We start from the raw sequence: 24,097 nt of genomic DNA on the forward strand, positions 1-24,097 counted from the left end.
TTCTCCCGAAGCTGACCAATGGGAAAGAAGCAATCAGCCCTCCCCTTGGGTTGGTTTTCAAGGGCTTGGAAGGAAGAGATTTTGCCTTGCAAGTTGCTGGTAAATAATAGAAGGCTTTGGGGTAGCAAAGGCTGCAGAAATAGTTTGACTCCCCCCTTAAACATCCATGGCTCAGTGCTATGGGATTCTGGGAATGGTAGTTTCTTGTGGCACCAGAGCTCTTTTGACAAAAGGAGACTGAATGGAGGCGTTGCCTGGCTGGGGGCAGAGCCTCTTGCCAGCAGTGAGAAGGCTGCGATGATGAGGAAAAGCAGGGGCTCCTCTGGTGGTCCTGGCCACTTCCCTTGGCTCCCTCCCTCCTCCTCCTCCTCCTCCTCCTCCTCCTCCTCCTCTCAGAGCTCATTCACACTCCCTGGCTTTTCTCTCCCCCCCCCCCCCTCTGCACTTTGAGACCCCTTTAACTGCCAAAGCTCAATGCTCTGGAATTCTGGGGTCTGTGAGGCATTTGGCCTTCTCTGTCAGAGAGCTCTGATGCCACAATAAACTACAATTCCCAGGATTCCATAGCACTGAGCCCTGGCAGTCCAAGCAGTGTGTTTTGGACACAGAGATCCTCCAAATGAATCCAGTCCCTAGCTTTTATATCTCTCACACACACTGCAGGAATAATAACCCACTTTGAGACTGCTTTAACTCAGTGCTAGGGAATCCTGGGAATGCGAGTGTTTGGGACACATTGAGACTTCTCTGTCAGTCATGGCTCTGAGGCCACAATAGACTACAATTCCCAGGATTCCCCAGCACTGAGCAGTCTCAAACTGGACCATTTCCTCAGTGTGGATGCACCTGGGGAGGCATTCTGGGCACTGCAGTTCAACTACGTTTGGAGGGTTATGGGACTCCCTGTCAGAGATAGCTCTGGGGCCACAATGTACTACAGTTCCCAGCATTCCCCAGCACTAACCCAGGACAGTTAAGTCACTCTCAAACTGGATTATTTCCTCAGTGTGGATGCAGCTTTGGTGAGGAACTCTGGGCATTTCAGTCCAGCATTGTTTTATTTCTGCAGTGTATTTTGGACCAGAGACAAGGTGACCAGGCATCCTCCTCCTTTTCCAGGACATGTCCTCTTCTGTCAAATTTCAAAATGTCCTCCATTTGGATCATGGCTAAGAAGCATGGATTTATAATTACATGGGTGTTTTTAGCTTTTATTTTTGGCCATGTCCTACATTTTTTTTTTGCTTGGGTGCCCTACATTTTGGGGTGAGGGCATTGGTCACCTTGGTCAGAGAGCTTTCCAGGGCTTAACTGCCATTCTGCTGTGGTGCTGGAACAAACCACCATTCCCAGAATTCCATAGCATTCAGCCAAGACAGTTAAAGTGGTCTCAAACCAGATTATTTCTCCAGTGTAGATGCAGCCCAAGCCTTTTGCCTCTCTTATGCCTGAGATTTCAAAGCCCAGCCTTGGCACCACAACAAACTACAAATCCCAGGATTCCATAGGATGGAGTGATGAGAGTGAAAGCAGTGTGGCAGCAGCCTAAGTGTGCTTAATGTAGTTCTTAACATGGTGCACCTCTTGCCTACAGAGTCTCACAAGACTTTTTTGTTTAACAACTTGTACCCATTAACTCCATTTCATGTCTCCTTTATTTAGTGGGGAGGAATACAGACAAAACAAGTCAAAATGAAGAAAAACCAAAGTCCCTTGACCAAAGGGTTTGGTTGTGGAATAAGCCTCTGAAATATGCAAGAGGCAATGTTGAAATAAAGCCATGTTCAATGCTCAAATGTGCTGTTTGGAATGGGGAGAGGGGGGTGGCCAGAAAGGGAAGTACATTTCTGTGATCTGTCTACGAATAATGTCAAAACGTCCTCCATTTTGATCATGCCTAAGAAACATGGATTTATATTAACATTTCTAAAAAAGCCTCCATTTTTTTGCGTGTCCTCCATTTTTTTAAAAATGTGTCCTACATTTGAAAATGTTGTCCTGCATTTGTCCTACATTTGTCCCGGTTTGGAGGTCCTCACTTATGGCAACCCTAATTGTAGAGGGTAGTTCAGTTTCACAGATCTTGATAAAGATTTGTTACGCTCATATCCATACTTCAGCTCTCAGTTTTGTCAAGTGGGATTTTAATGTTTTTCCTCCACAAATTAAATAAAAATATATTTCATTTTAAAATGGGCAGCAAAGCTTTAATAGGAGGAGCAACAGGGGGAACAAACTGACGGATACAAAAACTGTGTATGTCTGTAGGCTAGGAAAGTGGCAGGATCTAGAAATAGGAAGTAAGATTAAAGGTAAAACATAACCAGAAGGATATAATTAGTCAGCTTTAAAATAGGTTTCTTTTTTTTTTTTTTCAAAAAGGAAAATCTGTAGGAGTACAAAGTTCCATTGTAGGTTGTATATCATTTTAACAGGATATGATTGATGTTTACTCTTAGGGTGGACAAACTGCTGACATTTTAAGATGAATGAAATGCTGATTGTAAGCGAACTATGAATTTAACTCAAGTTAGAACAGTTTTGGCTTCCAGACATTTTGGCATACAGCTCCCATCAGTCCCACCCAGCATGGCCAAATGGGAAGGGATTGTGGGAGCTAAAGTCCAAAACCAGCCCCATTCCTGGTATACCTATATGTTATATTCAAAAAGTTATGTAAATGAATCCTGATGCTGCTTTGCAAGATGATCGGAATCCCCAGAAGGAGGCCTTCTTCAATCACCCCCGGCCTATTTCTCTCCACCCTTATCCTAGAGTACCAAAGGCAAATTAAAAAAAAAACCACAACAATTTGGAATAGAGGAATGGTACAGTAGCTGCAGAAATGGTTTAATACCTTTTATTTAGGATGCAGACAGACATAATGGAGAGAAAAGTTGTTGTCAACATAAGACATGGGTTTTTTTAAAAAATTACATTTGTATTCTCCCTTTCCTTCCAGTAGTGTAGTCAGAGAAGTGTGTGTAAGATTCTCCCATGATATCATAACAACACTCTAGGAGGTAGAGATACATGTGCAAGGTTGACGGGGGGAAATGGAGAGAGACTGGACTTGGATAAGGAATTTGAATCTATATCTCCAAACTTCAGTTCTTGTGTTAATGCATTGTCCGACATGGGTTACTACGCAATAGTATTGTATGTTCATCTTGTGTGATGTCTTTTTAACATAGGTGGATTTTACATCAACGTTGATCTAGATGTGGATTGAATTCTGTGCTCTAAACAAATCTTCTTTTGCCAGTTACTTTTTGTGTTCTAAGTGAATCAATGTTTAATAGTTACTGTACTTTCTTACTATTTTGTGCATATGCCAGAGATACACAGGGAGGGGGGACTCGGGGTGTAATTTAATGTGGTTCTTTCTGCTGAGATAGGTCAAAAGAAAGACACTAGCTACGTAAGCCTCTTTACTTTTTCTGGCACAAGTAACTGATTTATATGCACTAAAGCAATTTAAAGAGTTTGGGAGGCTTAAGACAGAGTGCGAACACCTTGAATCTGCTTTTCCAGTGCACAGATGACACTTTCTTAATGAGGCAAGTTATGTCTTTCCACTGCCTGGGAGTACAGTTAACAACTGCCTTTGGCACCTGCTGCTTCCATTTCATATTTCAAGCTGGATGTAAATCCTGTTCAGAGACAATCTCGCTCCTCTTCACTGGAGAGTGTTGCTTATAATTAGGTCAAGACATGGCCAGGGAAACCCCTGAAGGATCCTTTTGAAAAGGTCTGGAGGAATGAAGGCAGTGATAAAAGAAATCAAACAATACAAATGAGATTTATGATTTCTTTTAATGTAGATGTATAGATGATATGTGTGTTTGTATGTCTATCTCTCTCACACACATACACTTTCCGTGTTAGACTTTTCTGTTGTTCTATTCTACATAATTGTCTCCTTGTTTCATGCTTACCACTGTCATTGAACTGAATCCAGACTTAGTTGTAATTATATTAGAATTGTTGAGCTAAGTGGGTTATTTGAGTCCCATCTATTTCAGTGGATTCACTCTAAGGCTGCTGCTACACTGTATAATTAATGCAGTTTGACACAGTTTGAACTGTTATGACTCCATCCTATGGAATCCTGGGATTTGTAGTTTTTTGTGACACAAGCTCAGATAGAGAAGGGTTAAATAGTTCACAAACTATAATTCCCAGAATTCCATATTATTGAGCCATGGCAGTTAAAATGGTGTCAAATTACATTAATTCTTCAGTGTAGATGGAGCCTGAAATATGACTATGGGCCCTTAATCATTATAGAATTATAGCACTGTTATTCCACAACAATTGGCAACATCCTACTGGCTCCTGGATTTGTAGTTTAGTGAGGCACTTAGAATTACCTCCCTAATGAGCTCTAGTGCTTTCCCAAACTACAAAAATTCCAGGATTTTCTAGGACAGAACTATGACAATTAGAGCTGTATCAACATGCTATAATTGTAAAGTGTGAAAGAGCTTTTAGTCTGCCCTAATCCATTGCCTTTATAATCAGAAGCACAAGCCTATTTTTAAGTGCTGTACAAGCTTATTTTAATGTGTTTTTTTTACACCATGCAGAACAAAACTGTGTGTTTTCACTCAGAAGAAAGTCTTATTGTGTTTAATGGAACTTGTTCTCATGTAAGGGTGCATGGAGGGTAAAACTGTCCTAAAAACTTCAATTGTTGCTGACTAAAATGTATTCATTGCCAAGACAGCCATTACATTGGTCCATGGGGCTGATCTTGGAGGTGGGGGCATGTAGTCTCATTGAGTAAATAAGTGTAAAACAGTTGATCCTACCCATCATCTGAGAAATTCAAGGTAAATGAATGTCTACTCTTAGTTTTTTCCTTCTTAACATCACAACAACCGTATGAATCAATATGATCTCATAAATAGTTACAAAACCACCAGCAAACTTCATATCAGAAATTTGAACTTAGTTTACCCCATTCCTAGTTTAACACTTAATTTCTGCACCAAGGTTGGGGAACTGTTCTCTTTCCAGGTGTTCTTGAACTGCGCATCCCATCAGGCCTCACACAGCTTGGCTAGGACTGCTGGAATAGCATCTTTGTAGGGCCCTAGTTCCCACACTAGAATACTGCATACAAAAACAACATACAAATATGTGCATATGCCAATCTTACAAGCTATTTAGAAAAGAAAAGCAGGAGAAATATGGAACTAAATAGACATGTAAAATTTCCTTTATAGCAGGGTTTCCTAATTTCTTTAAACTTGCAGAGCCCCTTTTAGAACCAATTTCTATGGGGGAGCTCTTAAGAGGCCTACCCTATGTCTTACAAGTTAATAGTGTTTAGGAGTAGTGTTACTTTTTGTTTCTTATTCTTTAACTTCATTCAATTTTTATTTCTTTCATTTTTCTGGAGTGGCTATGGAGCACCTGGGAAGTGCATGCGGAGCCCTAAGGCCTCATCAGAGCACAGGTTGGGAACCACTGCTTTATAGCAACTCAGACTGCTTGTATATCTAACCCAAAGAGGAAATTTTAGTTCTTAGGCCACTTGTGGCCCGAATAGGGTTGCCATAGTGCCGGACCTCAAAACCGGGAAAAATGTAGGACAAAATTTTCAAATGTAGGGCACATGAAATGTGTCCTACATTTGAAAATTCTGCCCTACATTTTCCCTGGCGATCGCGGCGGGGAGCGGAGGCCAAGCGGCGAGGGAAAGCCTTCACTTAAAGAGGCTTTCCCTCCCCGCCTGGGCCCCGGGCCTCGCCGCGATCGGAGGCCAGGATCGGGGCCTCGCCTCGTTCCTGGCCCCCGCAGGGACCAGGAAGGGGGCGAGGAGGCCGGCGATGATTGCCATGGCCTCGCCTCGTTCCTGGCCCCTGCGGCGGCCAGGAAGGAGGCGAGGAGGCTGCAGGGAGGTGGGGAGGTTGGCGCGGCTGCGCCCAAGAGGCGCCGCCTCCCTGCAGCCTCCTCCGCCCCAGGCCTCGCTGCCCTCCTTTTCCTCCGCGCGGCCATGCGCGGTGGAGGAGGAGGAGGGCAGCGAGGCCCCAGGGTTGCCCAGCAACCCCGCTGCAACCGGGCTTCTCCCGGTTTTTGGCTGCACCCGTGCCGTGACCGGGCAGGTGCCGCCAAAAACGGGAAAAACCCGGTTGCAACCGGGTTATGGCAACCCTAGGCCCGAATGATGTGTTTTGTGGCCTTTAACACCTCCAGACTTCCCTGACGAATTTTCTTTCTGGAGAGAGGGAATTGCTGGTTCTGGATGTCTCCTGTTGCAATAATTCATTCTCTCTCTCTCTCTCTCTCTTTCTCTCTCTCTCACACACACACACACACTTTGAGAACCAGGAGTAGACTTCCTTCCATTAAAGGTTTTTCATTTTATTTTTCAGCAATCCATGTGGCCATTGGAGGTTCCTGGAGCTCAAAAGTGGTTATTGGACCTGCCACATTTGTCCAGCCCTGATCTAAACTATTATAGTCTATTGTTACTAGTAGCAGCAGCAATTCACTCAAAAAACCTTTCCATAAGCTTTTTTTAAAAAAAACAACAAAAAAACAAAACTTGATTCTTTGCATGCAAAGAATGCCAGGGATAGAAACTGGCATCCCTTGCATGCAAAGCTTATGTTTGGCTTCTGAAGTGTAATCCTTATGCCAGACATCCTGGGTAAGAACCCATCTGCTCCAGAGTGACCATGCTGGTTTTGGGAGAATTCAGAGTTGTACTCTAAAAAAGTAACTGTCTCAAATTATGTGGAATCCTAAGATGCAGGCAGGATATAGCAATAAGGATCTCTGCAAGGAGCAGACAGACAGGTGCAACCAGCTCTAGCAAAGCATTATGTAGGACAGTAAGATCTTGTACAAAACTAGCCTTTGCTCTATGGCTGTGGATGTGAGAGAATTCTAAAGTAGTAGTAGGAAAACAAGGAAAAAGTACTGTGTTCCTTAAGCATAGATTTAGCTTTGCCAGATCCAGCTTTGTATTTCCATAGGGAGACCATGAATTATGGTTAATTACAGGAAATGTGATATGCCTCCTTTGACTTAGAAGGGGAAAATGCCTTTCAATGTTCTATCTCTATCTTGGCTTTAAAAATAATTTTAAAAGCACTAGCTTCCTCCTTCCCTTCCCTTATTTTGTCAGTATTCTTAACAATGATTTTGTCTGTCTGTCTTCATTCTCCTTTGAGCCTCTGTTGCTCAGAATACCTACTGCTTGAAAATGCAAACGTGAGCCACTGGTAATGCAAACAAATATTCTGGCCATTATAGCTTTTGTATTTGCATTACAAACAGATGAAAGCAAAAATGGTTTTGCTCTGTCATGTGAAGGGGGGAAACAACCTTTAGTGCTTTCCACCCTTAAGGTTAAATTTTGAACATCTTATAAAAGTAAAGTATGTGCCTTCAATTAACTTGTGTCAACTTATGTGTCCCCATGAATTCCATAGAATATTCTTAGGCAAGGAACAGCAGTTTGTCGTTGTCTTTATATGAATATATTTTACACCTGATATTCCATGGCAGTACTAACCAAGACTGAATCTGCTTAGCTTCCATGATTATAGGGGATCTGTTGTCTTCAAGAACACTGGTCATATTGGCAGAGATTAGATGAGACTTGGAACCCAGTACAGAGGGCCACACATTCTCAATTTGTCATATACTAGATCCGTGCTTTCCTTGGGGTCTAGAAGCAGGATTTAACCCTCTGTGAACTTAGATCTGGCAGTTTGCATCTCCAATTTTTCACAGATGAAGCACTCACGTATTCATGTAACATTGGTGTTTATCACACTATACTCTTATAGTGCTGCTATTCCACTTTAACTGCTCTAGCTGCCTCCTGTTGCATTCTGGGATTTGCAGTTTTAAGGAGGGGTATTTAGAATTCTCAGGCAGAGAACTCTGCCTGAGAATTCTAAATACCCCTCCTTAAAACTGCAAATCCCAGAATGCAACAGGAGGCAGCTAGAGCAGTTAAAGTGGAATAGCAGCACTATAAGAGTATAGTGTGATAAACACCATTGTTCATTCATATTGTTCTGCCATAGTATTTCTACTTTCTATGTATGATTGTGAAAGCTGTACAGGGAAGAAAGCTGACAGAAAGTTAATCAACCTATTTGAAATGTGGTTCTGGAAGAAAATTCTGTGGATACTATAAAGTATCAAAAAGAGAAACAAAGGGGTTCCTAGAACAAATCAAGCTTAAATTCTCTGTACAAGCTAAAATGACTAAACTGAGGCCGTTGTATTTTGGGCATATCATGAGATGACATGATTTAATAGAAAAGATGAAATGCTGGGTGAAATGGAAGGTTGTAGAAAAGAGGAAGAGTGCATGTGATAATGGACTTCTCCCATTATCTGGGCAGCATAGCTAGGGGAGAGTCTCCTTTCCAGGTAATTGAAGGGTTGATGATGTGACAGTGTTAAGTTGCATTTATTGAGGTTGGTGTCTCAAAGGAGTCACAGGTCATGAGAGATAAATGCCCAGTGAGATGACTTGTTAAGTAGAATGTGAAAAGTTTTGAGAGCTTTCCAGATAAAAAGGCTAAAAGTCTCAGGTGACCAGAGATGGTGTACCGAACAAAGATCAAAGAGGTGCTTGGAGACAGAGGACTTCCACCCACCTTGAGGAAGCTGGTTGAGACTTGACAAAAGCAACCAGGCTCCTAGGTATCCCCATGAACATCAAGGACGCCAGATCCCATCTGTAGTTGTGAGTAGCTAGGGATTGTTTAGTTGTGTCAGGGAAATCATGTTTTTTTTTTGCTGACCTTGACTGAATATGACGTAGAGACTATTTTCTAATGTGTAACTTTGTGTGCCTGAAGGGAAGGTGCCCTTAATGAAGAGATGTATATTTTTCTAGTGTAGATGTCTTGCTTAGAATAGAGCCTTTCCTTCAAACTACTTCTCTTCCATACTCCTTTCATGTGCCTTCATGTGGTCTGTGTGTGCAGAGACAGAGGTGCAAAGCACAGAGCAAGTGGAATCCCTGCAATATCCCATTGCATTGCTGTGCAAAGGGGATTCAAATCAATGGGTGATGGCAACTAAGATAGATGGCCTCTGGAGGTACCATCCAGCTCAGGCAGAAACAGGAGGGAACTGTGGGGCATGACACTTCATTACAGGAAGTCACAACTGTGAGTTTGCAAGATCTTAGCTGGGCTTTCAATCAGAAGGTGTGTTGGAGGCATCTCGTGCATAAGGGTCCTGTAAGCTGAAACCAACTTGACAGCAGTAACCACCATTCATATAATAACTGTATTTTCATTCTCTTTCCTCACCCTTTACACACAACGTAAGGGTCTTTTCTCTGCTACCACATGCTAATAGGGTCACAATATCAAGAAGTGGACAATTGGGCATTGCAGGGTGGGTTGACTGGAGCATGAAAACTAGATTTCCTATTCATATTTATACTTTTAGAACTAGCCCCAGACTATGGTGATTTCATGGGAAATGAAGACTTGTTTCATCCTTCACTAACTACGTAAAATACTTGATAGCCCTTAGAAGGACCAAAAACAGTTTCCAAAGTGGTGAATTGCTTTGATATCCAGAAAATGAAAAAGACTAATTTGGTTAATGCTAGCTTCATTGACTTTACAACAACTGACAAGACCTGGAGTTCTCCAAAATGGGTAGACAGAAAGGATATTTAGGAACACAGCAAGGGATGAAAGGGAATCCAATCTTGTTTGATCTGTTGGTAAGTACTCATCTTTAACTTTCAGTTGTTTTACGAAATGCAAAGCATGGGTGAGGAGGCCACATCCTCTATCATGCCCCTTCACCCTTTGTTCTAAGTAGTCCACATGCCTGGGGTCTATGTGCCATATTCAAAATGCTACCTTGTCCAGTGTTTCATAGGTCAATACAGCCTCTACAGCAATGTTGGCATCCAGCAATGTGATAAGAAAATACTGTATAGCTGGATCTTGGGGATATCAGGGCATTTACATGCTGAAGTCAGGGATTTAAGGTCAGCTTCCTCTTGAACATAACAAGAGGAAAAACACCAGCAACAGTGCAAATAGTTGCATAATATACAGTAGGTACAGATGCTACTGTTAAATGCCGTATCTGAGTATGAATTGCAGAAGAGGGAGGAATCAGCAATCACAGGCAGCACCCACAGTATGTAGGTGTAGAAAAACTCTTTAAGGAGAAATATCCAAAAGGGAGGGAATTGCAAGACAGCCCCATGAAGACCGAGCAGGGGACTTTGGTGGAGCAGGGGAAATGGAAAACTGGGTTGGGAGAGTAGAAGTCGAAAGGAGCACCAAAGAAGAGTGAGAAATACAACATGTGTCCTTTGTTGTTGCAGACCAATGCCTCTTCTCTTATCAAAAGTAAAGGAAGATGTTTCAAGAACAGAGAATGTGACTCTCTGCTTTGATTTATTTATGATATGTATACACTGTTTAATAAAATAAAATCTCTAAACAGTGTGTGTGTGTGTGTGTGAAAATGGGAAAAATGAAAAGGCGTAGGGAAAAGAAAAACTTGTTTCTGGAGATTTGTAGCTAGGGTCATAATTTACATTTTCTGTGACATGGTATATTGCGTCCCACTGCCTCCAATATGTAATTGTGTTTAAGTACTTGTGTTTTTTATATTGTGCTCCATAAGTGCCTCTGAAGAACTGTACTGATAACTGCATACTGAAATAGGTACTACTAGATACTTCCCTCAAACCTTCCTATCCTTTTCCCCTCCTTTTATGCAGGGCTGCCTCTTCAAAAACTCATGTGCAGGTATTTCTCTAAAAATAATATGAAACAGTTTAAAAGCAGCTTAAAAATAATGCATTAGGAATATTAAGAGCACATAAACAACAATATGCAAACATAATTGAGAAAAATAATTGTTCCTAGCCAACAAAACCTGTGTACCAAATTGCATTTTAAAAAGGTGTTAAAACATAACATTTTTCCCTCTTGAATAAAAGGGAGAATGTTCCAAAGGATAGGTGCCATTTTGTTGAAAAGGTCACCCACTGTGATTTTAGGTGATGACATAGTGCTGGTTGCAGGACAACCAAATGTGAGAATCCTAGAGTTTCTCCTGGGCAGACAGAAAGGCTTCTTATACTAATCTGACATTTCCTGAAGCTCCACAGTGAAGACCAAGGCCAACCTTCCTAGGTTCCAAATGTGAGGTTCTCAAGAATTCATGTTCATTTGGAAACTTCTCTGTGATATTTTGAGTTCTTCTTGATGACAATAAAATTCCAGAGCAGCTGAAGAAAACATGCTTTCTCTCCCTTTTTTTAATGTCACAGCTCTCCTTGAGAAACCTGTCAGCAAAAGGCGGGACAGTGAAGCTGTACAGAAAGCAAAGATACTTTACTCTTCATGTATGAATGAGCGTAAGTGAATCTTTTTTTTATTTCCATGGTTATAGGTTGCCATCTGAAGGTGTAGAAACCATGATGTATTTTAAAACACTTTCCATTGTTTCAGAGAAGCAGAGAAATAAGCAGCTCTGAAATGAATTTCTGTTTACACTCAAACCACTGCCAAAGAGGTCTGGTGCTTCACAAAACTACAAATTTCAGGATTCTTTTAGATGGAGACATGGCAGTTAAACTGCATTATTTGTACACTGTAGATGCATCCTCAGGCTGCTGCCACATTGCAGAATTAATGCAGTTTAACACTGCTTTAACTGTCATGGTTCCATCCTATGGAAACTTGTAATTTGGAATTTGTTGTGGCACCAGAACCATGTTAAATATCTCACAAAACAACAAATCCCAGCCTTCCATAGCATTGTGCCATGGCAGTTAAAGCAGTGTCAAACATCATTAATTCTGCAGTGCAGATGCAGCCCCAGAATGGCCAAATATCATGCCTTATTAGGAAAATATCCATACATATCACACACACACACACACACACACACAATAGCTACTGTTTGGTTTAGCTAAGAGTTGTCTTAAATTGGCTTGTTTTTTGCTTCCAGATAAGATAGAGAAAGCTGATGCAAAACCACTTTTAAGCATGTTGAAACATTCTCCATTCCGCTGGCCTGTGCTGGAATCAAACATTGGGCCTGAAGGACTGTGGTCAGAAAGAAAATTCAGCATGCTTCAGACTCTGGGTGCTCTTCGTGGCCAATATAGCAGTTCTGTTTTCATCCGAATGTATGTGTCTTCTGATGATAAGATGTCTAATGAACACATCATAAAGGTATGGTTAAGGAAACCATGTAGTTGGGATGTAACTTTCTATGATGTTACTAAAAACTTCTAGTACTCCAGATTTAAACTGCTGATCCATAGTTGATAAAATTGTCAAACAATGAGTGGGAGTTGGTGGCAGCTCTGAACAGGAGAATGTGTGCGTGTGTGTGTGTGCCAGCAGATGTTGCTATAGCATAGGTTTAGTTCTGACTTTTGGAAAATAGTCTGCATGCCAGGGAGGGTATTAAACTAGCATGGCTCAGTTTAATATCAGATGAGTTAATTATATATAGCTGAAATGAATAATTCCTTCCTTTACTATATATGCAAACACATATTCTAGAACATATGGTGTTTGATACTTTTTAAAAAGTATCAAATTCCACCCTCTAACTAATTTTGTCAACAGGGACTATCAGTCTTTTACCACTGTGTTCAGCAATGTTAGCATGGAATGAGCTATTAGTATGCATGTATGTAAATCACTGAAAGTCAATGTACCTGTAAGCCTTAGGGTAACTTAAACTCCTCTTTAATTTGATTTACATCTGTCTAATTTACACAAAGTACCTGGAAATATTCTGCATAGTTAGTGAAGGATGAAACAAATTCCTCAGATTAGTTGTGTTGCGAGACATTTTCATCTTTGGGGGAGAGAAGGAGAGAAAAGTTAATGTTGATTTTTTAAAACTCCAAAATGTCCTTTTAATTTTTTAAATTGTTAATGATGATAAATACTTTTATTTATTTAAAAAGCTTTTTGTTGTGATCCCCCCCCAAACTGTAAACTACTCCCATACATATTCTCTTGATATTAGTCTCACTGGACTGAATCCTATTGTTAGTCCAAGAAAAGCCATTGGATCTATCAGTGAACAGGAATTATGCAAAACATATTAATTCAGTAGATCTACTCTGGTTTGTCCAAACAACAGGATTCAAGCCCCTAAATTCAGTAAGGCTTTCTCCTAAGAAAGCAACTATAGAATTTCAACCCGAGTACCCTTTTAAACATGTAAAATAGTAATAATGCTCCTGTATCATATACTGTTTTAATAGATAGACCAAGCATCTCTGTCTCTATCAGCACGAGAAGACTACTTGGAGAACACTACAGAAGCGAAAGCTGTAAGTATTATTTACCCACAAATCAATATAAGCTTCTTTTTTTTTTACTAAGGAAAGCCTGATAGCAATTTTTATGTCCAGGATTTCCTCTGCTGTGTTTGCTTAATGTTATTAATAATTAGGATAATGTTATGAATCTTCTGAGCCACCACTGTGGAAATGGCTTTCCTACTATATACCCTTTATCCCATTCCGCCTACTCATGGTCAGTTCCTGACTGCTCTTTCCTACCCCATCTTGCCCATTCAATGTAGGGAAGGGCAATATATGGTTCCTAGACCCTCCCAGACCCTTCTAGGTGACCCTGTACACTGTTGCAGTGCACCTTTGCAACAGCTGTCCAAGGTGTAAGGTTGTGATTATGGGATCCCCCCAGCAGGATGGAAAGGTGTGTAGTGTGCATTTATGCATGCATGCATATGCGTATGTAGCTAACCCACAATGCAAGAAATAATCTAACATTGTGTTTCAAAGAATTAACATTTACAATGGTATTTTCTATTAGATGTGATAATCCTGCAGCAATCATCCTCTAAAGCACACTGTTGCAGTGGTGGTCCAGGGAGTGGTGCCAGTCCATGAGCTTTGGAGACTTTCCAGTAAAGAAAGAAACAAATGTAGTCAATGGGCACAAATATGTGTACCAATCCCTGGCACACTGCCAATTTAATCTTCTGCTGCTCACAAGAGATAGTTTAAGAAGCAGTGAATTAAAATAATCTGAAGGGCTTTGCTTTAGTTTATGGGCCTTTTTTCATTTCCTCCTGAAAACTGAAGCGGGCGTTTGGTTACTTGCTGTGCTTTTCAAATAATTATTAACATCACATTATAGGGAGTGTGCAGTCTGCAGCTAGGGGGTCAGTATCAACCCCCAAGACTTGCCAAGTTGTTCACTCCTGATTTAATGTGAACAGGATAGTGCTACAAATAAAACTGGCTCCCTGCCTTACTTGGAATTTGGTCACTACTTAATGTAGTTGTATTATGTCCAGTGGTTTCTGCTGTGGACCTTTTTTGCAATAATTTATGAATGGCACAGGGCTGAGCAAAAGCTAGACAACTCCAGCTTCTCAGTGCATGTTTATAGAGGAAACAGGACTTCTCATTCATCTTGGCAATAGAGAAGCTTCTCCATGATAAGCTAATATGGAACACAAATTAGTTCAATGTGTTACTCAAATTACAGATGAGAATAAGATGATTCTGTGCTATTTTTATGCCATTCACTGTACAGTCAGACAAGTGTTTGTGTGTATATTAATTAGCTTAGGGCCATAGTTGATGATAATGCTTTCTTATTCTACTACAGTACAGAGATGCTCTGTTCCAGTTCATGGTTGACACAGCGGTGCTTTTGGGTGCCAATGCTTCACGTGCAGAGTTGGACATGAAATCTGTACTTAAGCTGGAGATCAAAATAGCTGAGGTTAGTGCCATTCTAAATGTGGGATTACAGCTGCATTTGTGGCAACTGGCACTTCTGAAGGAAGTATCATTGTTTTAATTCTTCATTCAGCTGTATTATTCCCAAGATTTCCGGTCAGTGGTGAGAGAGAGAGAGAGAGGTATTCATGACTGACTTAACTGTTGTGCATTGCTACATCTGGTGCTGCTGTCTTTTCCTGTCAGTCCTTGAGTAAAAAGGCAAAGAAAATCTGTGCTTCCCTTCTATCTGGCCCAGCCAAAAGTGAATTGCTTCTCATAATAATTCTTGATTAGTTTAGTGCAGAGATGGGTTGCTCCACAGGGCCCGGAGCATATTTCAAATTGGCCAAGTGGACTGAGGCCATGCTTTTCTGTTTTTCATGTGTCTTAATGCATTTAGATGAAGTTTGGCAATAAACATCCAAGACATTTTTTTAAAAGTTCAGGGGATTATTGGGTTCTGAGAGACAGTGACAGTGGACCTCATGTGGCTTTATAGAATACACTTTGTCCACTTTAGTGACGGAAAGTGAGCACTCCCCATTGTGACTATTTTTCATTTGGGTTCTGCTGATTTTGTATGTCTATGACCTTTCAGTTTTCTTCAGTCAGATGTTTTCTTCTTTCTTCCCTCCTTTTTTTTGCACCTTGTTTTTTAATTTTTTTTTATGATACCGGTGTAGTGTGCAGTGTCCTTGAGATGGAACAGAAAAAGTTTAATAGGTATAAATGAGAATCTCTAGCCAAAATTTAAGAACTGCAGGATCTCTGACTGTATCCCAAGGGACAAAAGAAGTATATTTATGAAATTCCTTTAGCAGCATAATTTCTGCAGGAGACTTTTTGCAGAACATTTAATGAGCAAAAGGAGGAAGAACAGACCTTCAGTTCCAGCATTTAATGCAAATTTCAGTATCTTGATAAAGACCTTACTAAACAATACCAACTATCCCATATTTCTGTTCTGTTAATATAATTCACAGTACAGTGGGCTTCTCCTCCACTAGTTTATCAGTGTTACCAACTCATTTAATTCATTGGATGCTATGTGGCACTTTAGTAAATACCACTGCCAGCAACTATTATTTTTACATAAATTTATTTAAATATTTTTATTTGAACTGACAACATATTGCACTGTATATATGCATGTTTGTATATTGATGTTGATAGTATATTTGAATTTGTATAATGTGAATTTCTTTGTTTGTTTTGATTTTGATTTTTAAAAATGATTATATCAAAAGGAAACAAAATTGATTGATTAGGTTAGGTTAGGTTAGGTCAATATCCCCCCTTTCCCCAAAATATGATTCAAACTGGCTTGAATACTCTTTGGGAAATCAAAACTGGTCTGTGTGGTCTCTTCCAACTCTATGATTTGATCATTCTACTCAGAGTTTATTTTAAACTACAGTTGGCCCTCCATATTCATGGATTCCTTATCCATAGTTTCAACTGTCCACATCTTGAAAATATTCTCAAAATACATAAATTTCAAAAAACAAACCTTGATTTTGCCATTTTATATAAGGGACACTATTTTACTATGCCACTGTATTTAATGGGACTAGAACATCCACAGATTTTGGTATCCACAGGGAGTCCTGGAACCAAACCTCAACAGATACCGAGGAACCACTGTATTATAAACTCTTGAGCTTTTCCGAAAGAGACACTTACCTTTCAGCTTGAGATCTAAATTATGTCTCAGCCAAGGATAGATTCTGTAACTTGAGGAATCAAACTCTAGCAGATACAAAGGGCCCACAGTATAACAACAACAACAACAACAACAACAATTTCTTACCTGACTTTCTCCATAGGTCGAAGTGGAGAACAACAACAATTAACAGACAAATAACATCAGTTAAAAAGACATCAGTTAACTGTATAACTTCTGGTTCATGTTTAACCAGCTAGGATCCATGGAAAGTAAAACTATATTCCATGAAAGTCTTCCAGTCATGCAGGACAAGGAGAGGTGAAGTGGGATCAACAATTGTTTCACTCACATTTATTCAAGCTTGTGTATGTAGTAAACATGTAAGTCAGATCAGAATGGGTATCAAAATGAGCTTATCAGTTTAAGTTCATAGATTTTGGAAATACAGTCCTCCCTCTGTTTATGCAGTCTTTGGACTCACGTCCCTCGTTTATGTGCAAGGGATGAATGAAGGAGGAAAGAATGGGGTGCACGCCCATGGTGACCCCCAAGCCAATGGGGCTTGAATATAAGCAAAACTTTTGTGAGGGGGTCCAGAATGGATCCACTGCAAAAAAGGAGGGGCAACTGTATTACTTTCTGGATTACAGTTTTTATAAACCCCTTTGGACTTCAACTGGCTATAATGGGTAATGGAATTGTACTATAGAGAGTAACTTTTCCCAGTTCTGTCATTTCATATCTGAAAAATTCTTTTATGGATGCAAGTGGCATTCATTGTGCTATATGGATAGAAATTCTAAAAATGTTTCAATATAAAAAGAAAAGGATTATTTCCCCCCGCTAATAAACAAAATTAAATAATAATAGGTTTGTGATTTATATTCTTGAAATCAGCAGGTAACTTATTGCTAAGTATAGCTTGCTGCATCTGACAAGGAGGGATTAACAAATCTGTGGTATTAACAAAATTAGAATGCATTTCTCAGGGAAGACAATATTTGTTTGCATTTATATTTTGCAGATAATGGTTCCACATGAGAATCGAACCAGTGAATCTATGTACAACAAAATGAACGTATCAGAACTTACCACCATGATCCCACAGGTTGGTTGAAGTTAATTGGAAAATGACTGTATTAATGCCTGATTGGACTGTGTAATTACCTTTTCAAAATGAAAAGTGCTTCAGAGATGTATAAGATGGCAATTTAAATTGAAATTAGTAGAATCAGGTGTTCATTATTATTATTTTAAATACAGCTGCATTTTTATTTAAGTTTCAAAATATTTTATGCTGTTGTGTACTGAATTTCTACTCTGAAATTAATCAAAACCTTTAAGTCATTGAGGTAATGGTAGGCAATTAACTCCATGAGCATTTTCTACTTGTAAGAGCCAAGAGCTGAACCTTTCTGTCTTTTTCAGTTTGACTGGCTGGCCTATATCAAGAAGGTGATTGATACCAAGCTCTATCCTGACCTTAAGGACATAGATGCTTCAGAGAATGTGATTGTCCGTGTGCCCCAGTACTTCAAAGATTTATTCAGGATCCTGGAAGGGGAAAGGAAAAAGTAAGGATTTCTCAGTTCCCTTCTCCTTTTCTATCCAAATTTTAATCAGGAATGTAAGGTGTGATACTCAGCCTGAATTCACATGACTTAGTTTCAAACTGCAAGAGAGCATTTAACAGTTATTACTGTTACTGCGTTCCTCTAGAAAGAAAGTTGTGTGAACACTGCAGGTAAGGGAACTCTTTGCTAGTGAATCCAGGAGCTAATTGATTGATTGATTGATTGATTAATTAATTAATTAATTAATTATGGCATTTGTTTATCACCTCTCAACCTGCCTGAGGTGAGGTGAGCTGTATTGGCTAAAATCATTGGAAGTATTGCATACATGACTGAAAATAAGTAAAACAAATGAAAATTCCTCTTTAAAATCAGACAGTTAAAAATAGCTAAGAGCAGCCAGAAGAGTCACTCCTAATTTTAAAAAACTGGAAACTCACTGTAAACTCAGAAGGGATGGAGCCAGCCTGATCTCCCCTGGGAGGCAGTACTACAGTTGGGGTGATGTTACAGAGAAAGTGCTGCCATGTGTGCCCACAAGCCTACTATGGTAGTGGTAAGACATACAACAGAGTCTCCTCTGAAGATTTAGGATATAGGGCAGGCTTATATGGGAGGAGGTGCTCTTTCAGATATCATAGCTCCAAGATGTTTAAGGCTTTATACTGTAGATCAGGACAACACCTGAATTGACACTGGAAGCATTTCAGAAGTCAGTATAACATACACCAGCCAATAGTCTGGCTACTTCTTTTTGCACTAGTAACTTTCAAATACTTCAAGAGCGTATCCCTGAACAGCACATTATAACCATCTAATTGGGACGTAACTAAAGCATGAACCACCATGGCCAGATCTGTCCTCCCTGGGAAAGGGCACAGTTGGTGCACGAGCCAAAGCTGGGCAAAGGCACTCTTGGCCAGAGCAGCTATCTGTTCTTCCAAGAGCATTGCTGGGTCCAAGAACATTCTCAAGCTACAAACCTGACCTTTCAGAGGGAGTGCAACTACATCCTGAATATGTTGCACTTCCCAACCTAGGTTATCATTCCTGCTGCCCAGCAGTACAACTGTCTTGTCTGGATTCAACATCAACCTCAATCTTTCACAGCATACACACAATGATTCAGGACTTCTACAGCCCCATATCATCAACTGTAAAAGAGAGACAGAGTAGGATATCATCATCCAGATTTCATACAGTGGCTTCATTTAGATGCTGAAAATCATAGGGCACAGTATTGAATCCTGTGGGACCCCAGAGGCATTTATCTAGCTGGTGATCAACAACTGCCCTCAGCATTATGTCTTGGAAGGTCTACCAAAATGAGCCTCCAAGAACAATACCAGCTAAACAGCCCAGATAAGACATACTGTACCATGCTTGATGGTATAAAATACTGCTGAGGAATCCAGCAGAACTAAAAGAGACCCACTCCTTCTGTCCACTTCCTGATCATCCACCGATGTGATCAAGACAGTTTCAGGCCTGACTCAAGACTGGAAGGGATCCAGATAATCTGTTTCATTCAGGAAAGCCTGGACCTGTCCTACCACTACCCACTCTAAGATGTTACTTTAAAAAGTGATGGTGGGATCTCTTCAACAATGGACTTAGAATAATCTCTTTTAGAGGGGCTGGAATGAGGCCCTCTTTAAAAGAAGCAATTAGAATTTCCACCATCCAATTGGCCAGCCCTCCTCTGTCATTTCTAATGGACATGACTCTGACACAGAATGGATACAGTTCTGAAAGACAGATAGTTGGCTTGATTTCTCCAAGCACCTTACCCATGTCATCACATTAAACAAACTGAAACTCCATCCTTCAGACTTGGACAAGTTCATACTTCAGTTACATCCCCACACTCTATCTTCAGCATGGAATACAAATCAGAACAAATCCAAGCAATTTTCTCTGCAAAACATTTGGCAAATTCATCGCAGTTTATTTCTGAGGGTTCCTGCTCAGCAATTTGAGGTCTACAATGTAATAGTTCCTTTGCTACACACAACTGTACTGGGTGAGAATGTGCTGATGAAACTGAGGCAGAAAAGATTTATTTCTTCACCCAACTCACCACTATGGTAGAGGCTTTATAATGGGCCCTAACTTGTGTAAATGGAAGTTGTGGAGGTCTTTGTAAGGATCTGACTGAGGGAAGAACCAGTTTTACCTGCTTGTGTTCAATTGCTGTTATTTTAGCATAACTCCTCTCTTTGAATTTTGCAAATACCAGTGGCAGAAAAATCAAAATATGATCCTTCAGAATAATAGGCACAGAACAGGCTGATTTGGCAGATGGGCCCAAAATGCAGAATCAAATGTTCTCATTGGTGAAGATCCATTACCACAGAATGAAAAAATCTAGCAGGTATTTATTCAGGCTAGCACTACTGGATAAATACTATTAAGACTGTCTTCTCGGTCATTCAGTGATCAAAAGAGATGGTAACAGGAAAGAAGAGAGGAGGAAGGGGTGGAAGGAAGATCTGGGGAGTGATACAGCAAGAAGCCATTGCTTTTGCTGGATCTAGAATTTTGTTGCTCTCTTCCATATGTACTACTCATGGGCACTGAATGCACAGGTAGGATGCAACATGCCAACCCCATCATATCCTGCCTGCAGATCTGGTCCATACTTGGCCTTGGCACCTATTTGGTCCAACACAGCAATGGGTGGGTGTTGAGATGCCCACCCACTACTGCACCATGAGCTACCACCACCTCACCCACTGCTGTTCGACCTGCAGGCCCCAGCCATGGCCCATATGGCCAGAAACTGCACATCTGGCTTCACCCACATGGCCAGGTGCCACCTTCTGACATTACAAGCTGCATCTGGGGCCTTAAAGTAGAATGATAGTGGCAGATAAGGGGTTCCATGGTGGAATTTCTGGGAAACTCCACTGCAAAGAGCCAATTTTAAAATATCACACTAAGTTTTGAAAGATCACAGTTTTTAAAGACCACACACAGTTGGGACAGAGCCAGGCTGGATCTGCCGGAAAGGCATCTGATTTGTCTGTCCTCAGTCTGGGGCTGTTGGCCTCCATTGTCTAACCAGGATGACTTCAATCTAAGGAAACACATGCCATTTGGCCTGTGCATTCAGCCCTCTGGTGTCTTCACGAGACAGGTGGAGTTTAGTCTTTTCCTTGTCTCATTGTCACCATTTGTTATTCAGGGTACCACAGATAATAGCTGGTAATAATCATGGACATGATTATTTCATGTAGCACTTCTATGGTTTTAGAGGCTGTTGTACCTTTTTCCCTTATTCCCTCTCTCAAACATACTGCTCTGCTGGCATCTTAAAATAAAAAAGTGTTTCTCTGCTTTGGTCATCTTGAAATTTGTAGGTGGACTGGAGAGAAAGGAGCTGGGGGACTGATAGAGCTGTCTTGCTTCAGGGCATTGAGTTATTTTCTTCTTTGGTTCTTTCCAACTTTGACTATAACAATGGTAGGACAGCAAGGTAATAATCACTTGAATTAAACCAGATATAGCCAGAGAGGATGCAAAGTAGGATTAGATTGTTAACAGAATTCCATGTCAGGCAAGACAAGATGGATAGATTCCTGTCCAATTTGTCACAATACAATAAGGAAGTGTTTGCTAGTAATATGTGTACCCAAATAAGGAAGCTAGAGAACTACAGAGTCAGCAACGCCCAAGAGTCTATTAAGGCCAAGGATTCAATTTCTCCAGAATATGAGGCATGGATAGCTCTTCAAAGACTGCATCAGTCCAGAATTCAGATAGAAAATATTATGTCTGAAGGCTCACACATGTCAAAAACACCTTACCTCCCAATCATCAAATTTTCATGTGGTGCTAGTTTCTCTAGCATCAGAGATTTTATTTTTTAAAAAAGTGGAACACTCAAGCATGCAGCCTCTGACTTTCCTTGTGTTGAAGAGCAATCATGCAGTGTAGTTTCCCCTAAATGTGTACATCCTGTCTGTGACTAATAGGCTGCAAAAACAATGAAATAGTTTAGGTCCCCTGTAGCTCAAAAGTAATTTAATGACAAAGACAAGCTATCAGATGGCAACTTCAAGTGTTGTTGCTCCTATTTTTTTCTACAAAAGCATATGGAATAGGATACACACAGGTGCTGTCTCCCTGTCAGAGCTATCTGACAAGAATGAATATATTTTTTCCTTAATACTTGGGGATTTATGGTGCTTAAGTGCTCAAATCTCTTCACATACACTATCGGCTTTATCTTTACAAGAATGATTTATTTATTTGTTTATTTCTTTGTTTGGAGCATTTATATATCACCTCGCAACCCAACAAAGACCCAAAGGTGGATAAAAACACTAACTATATGAATTAAAAAAAAACCTTTTAAAAATAGACTAAATATACTCCTTAAGATACAATAAAACCACAGACAGTTACGTCAGCCAGAGCAGCCACCCCTGAATTTATGTACCGAAGGCCATGTGAAACAGCACAGTATACTGAAAATTCAAAGCAGGAGGGGTGAAAGCAAGCCTGACTTCCCTTGGGAGGGAATTCCACAGTTGGTGATGCTGCAGAGAAAGCCCAGTTGTGCATAACCATCAAGGAAGCCTCACAGGGTGGTGAGATATACAACAGGGTCTCCACTGATGGTATCAATTTTGGACCTGCCCCTTTGGGAGGAAGCAGCGGCCCTAAGTTGTTTAGGGCTTTGTAGGTCAACACCAACACCTTGGATTGAGCTCAAAAGCAAATGGGAAACCAGTGCAGTTCTTCTAAGGCTGATGTTATACAGTCTCTAAAACTCATACCCAGTGACAAACAGCACCACCACTGGCTTCTGAATACTTTCAGAACTTTCTGCTCCCTGTAGCTATACCCCTGACTTTAGGAATGAAGAGATAGTGCAGTCAAGGCCGTTTCCCATTCTCCTCACATCTTCACATCAATTGTTCAAGGGCATGGATGAATGTAATGTCTTAATGCATAGGCCATGATCCTAAATATGCACCACCTTTGTGACTCTACAGATTCCATAATCTCCACAGTATTACACAAAAATATTAAAAACAATTTTTTTAGAGTGTGTGGTAGCAGTAATTTACCAACTTTTCTCACAACCTCCCATTCAATTTGGCAGTGCTAGACTTTTCTATAATCAATCACAAATCCTCCTAGAATGTTAAAAGCAGGTTGATCTCATTTGTAGGAGTTAATAGAATAGCATTGAGTCCATGTTACTGAGATTCTTGTTAAGTGTCTTCCAAGTTATTTCGAACTTATGGTGAACCTATGATGAATCTATCACAGGATTTTCTTGGCAAGATTTGTTCAAAGGGTGTTTGCCTTTGTCTTCCTTTGAGGCTAAGACAGCTTAATTTGCCCAAACTCAACCAATGAGTTTTTGATAGCTGAATGGCATTTCAATCCTAAGTAGCATTTGAACCCTGGGGATGATTTGCAGTTTGAAAGCATCCAAATGCAAGTAGATAAATAGGTACCACTTAAGTGGGAAGGCAACAGTGTTTGGTGCAGTCATGCTGGCCACATGCCCACCAGAGCAGTGATCAAACAATGCTGGCTTTCCGGCTTAGTAACTGATATGAGCACCGCCCCCTACAGTAGGTTACAACTAGACATTCATGTCAAGGGACTACCTTTAATTTTATCTCCAGAGTCATAGGTCCAAAACATACTGCAGAAATAATCCAGTTTGAGATCTCTGTCACTGCCCTGGTTCAGTGTTAGGGAATCCTGGGAATTGTAGTTTATTGTGGCATCAGAGCTTTCTGACAGAAAAGGCTAAATGTCTCACAAAACTACAGTTCCAGAGTTCCTTAGCATTGAGTCAGGGCAGTTACATTGGTCTCAAACTGGATTATTTCTGCATTGTGTTTTAAACCTAAATCCAACATTAAAATCATTACACCATGCTGGTTCTTGTTGCTGGGATAAACACTACAATTCACTGCATTATAATAATTTGTATAGCATTTAGGGCTGCAATCCTAACTGATTAATCAAGGTGATCAATTAATTAAGGTTAATCAGTGTTCTGATTAACTGAATGTGATGAACCTCTCCTTCACTAAACCTCTTGTACCTCAGTGGGCAGTCCTAGAGGGTATTTAT

General features: G+C 40.4%; 1 protein-coding gene across 2 annotated transcripts in view; it reads left to right on the top strand.

Annotated features, from left to right (window-relative positions):
• Positions 1-24,097, top strand: part of LOC149319455 (phosphate-regulating neutral endopeptidase PHEX-like) — a 150,789-nt gene that overhangs the window by 42,003 nt on the left and 84,689 nt on the right. For both annotated transcript variants that reach the window (XM_089511749.1, XM_089511750.1), the window contains exons 4-9: positions 11,297-11,383; positions 11,980-12,206; positions 13,259-13,327; positions 14,637-14,753; positions 17,443-17,526; positions 17,847-17,992. In XM_089511749.1, coding sequence (XP_089367875.1) covers positions 11,297-11,383; positions 11,980-12,206; positions 13,259-13,327; positions 14,637-14,753; positions 17,443-17,526; positions 17,847-17,992 — 730 coding nt within the window. The remainder of the gene's footprint in view (positions 1-11,296; positions 11,384-11,979; positions 12,207-13,258; positions 13,328-14,636; positions 14,754-17,442; positions 17,527-17,846; positions 17,993-24,097) is intronic.

The sequence above is a fragment of the Sceloporus occidentalis genome, unplaced genomic scaffold, assembly GCF_023333645.1.
Source record: "Sceloporus occidentalis isolate IW3139 unplaced genomic scaffold, rSceOcc1.0.p SCAF_2, whole genome shotgun sequence".
Taxonomy (NCBI): Eukaryota; Metazoa; Chordata; class Lepidosauria; order Squamata; family Phrynosomatidae; genus Sceloporus; species Sceloporus occidentalis.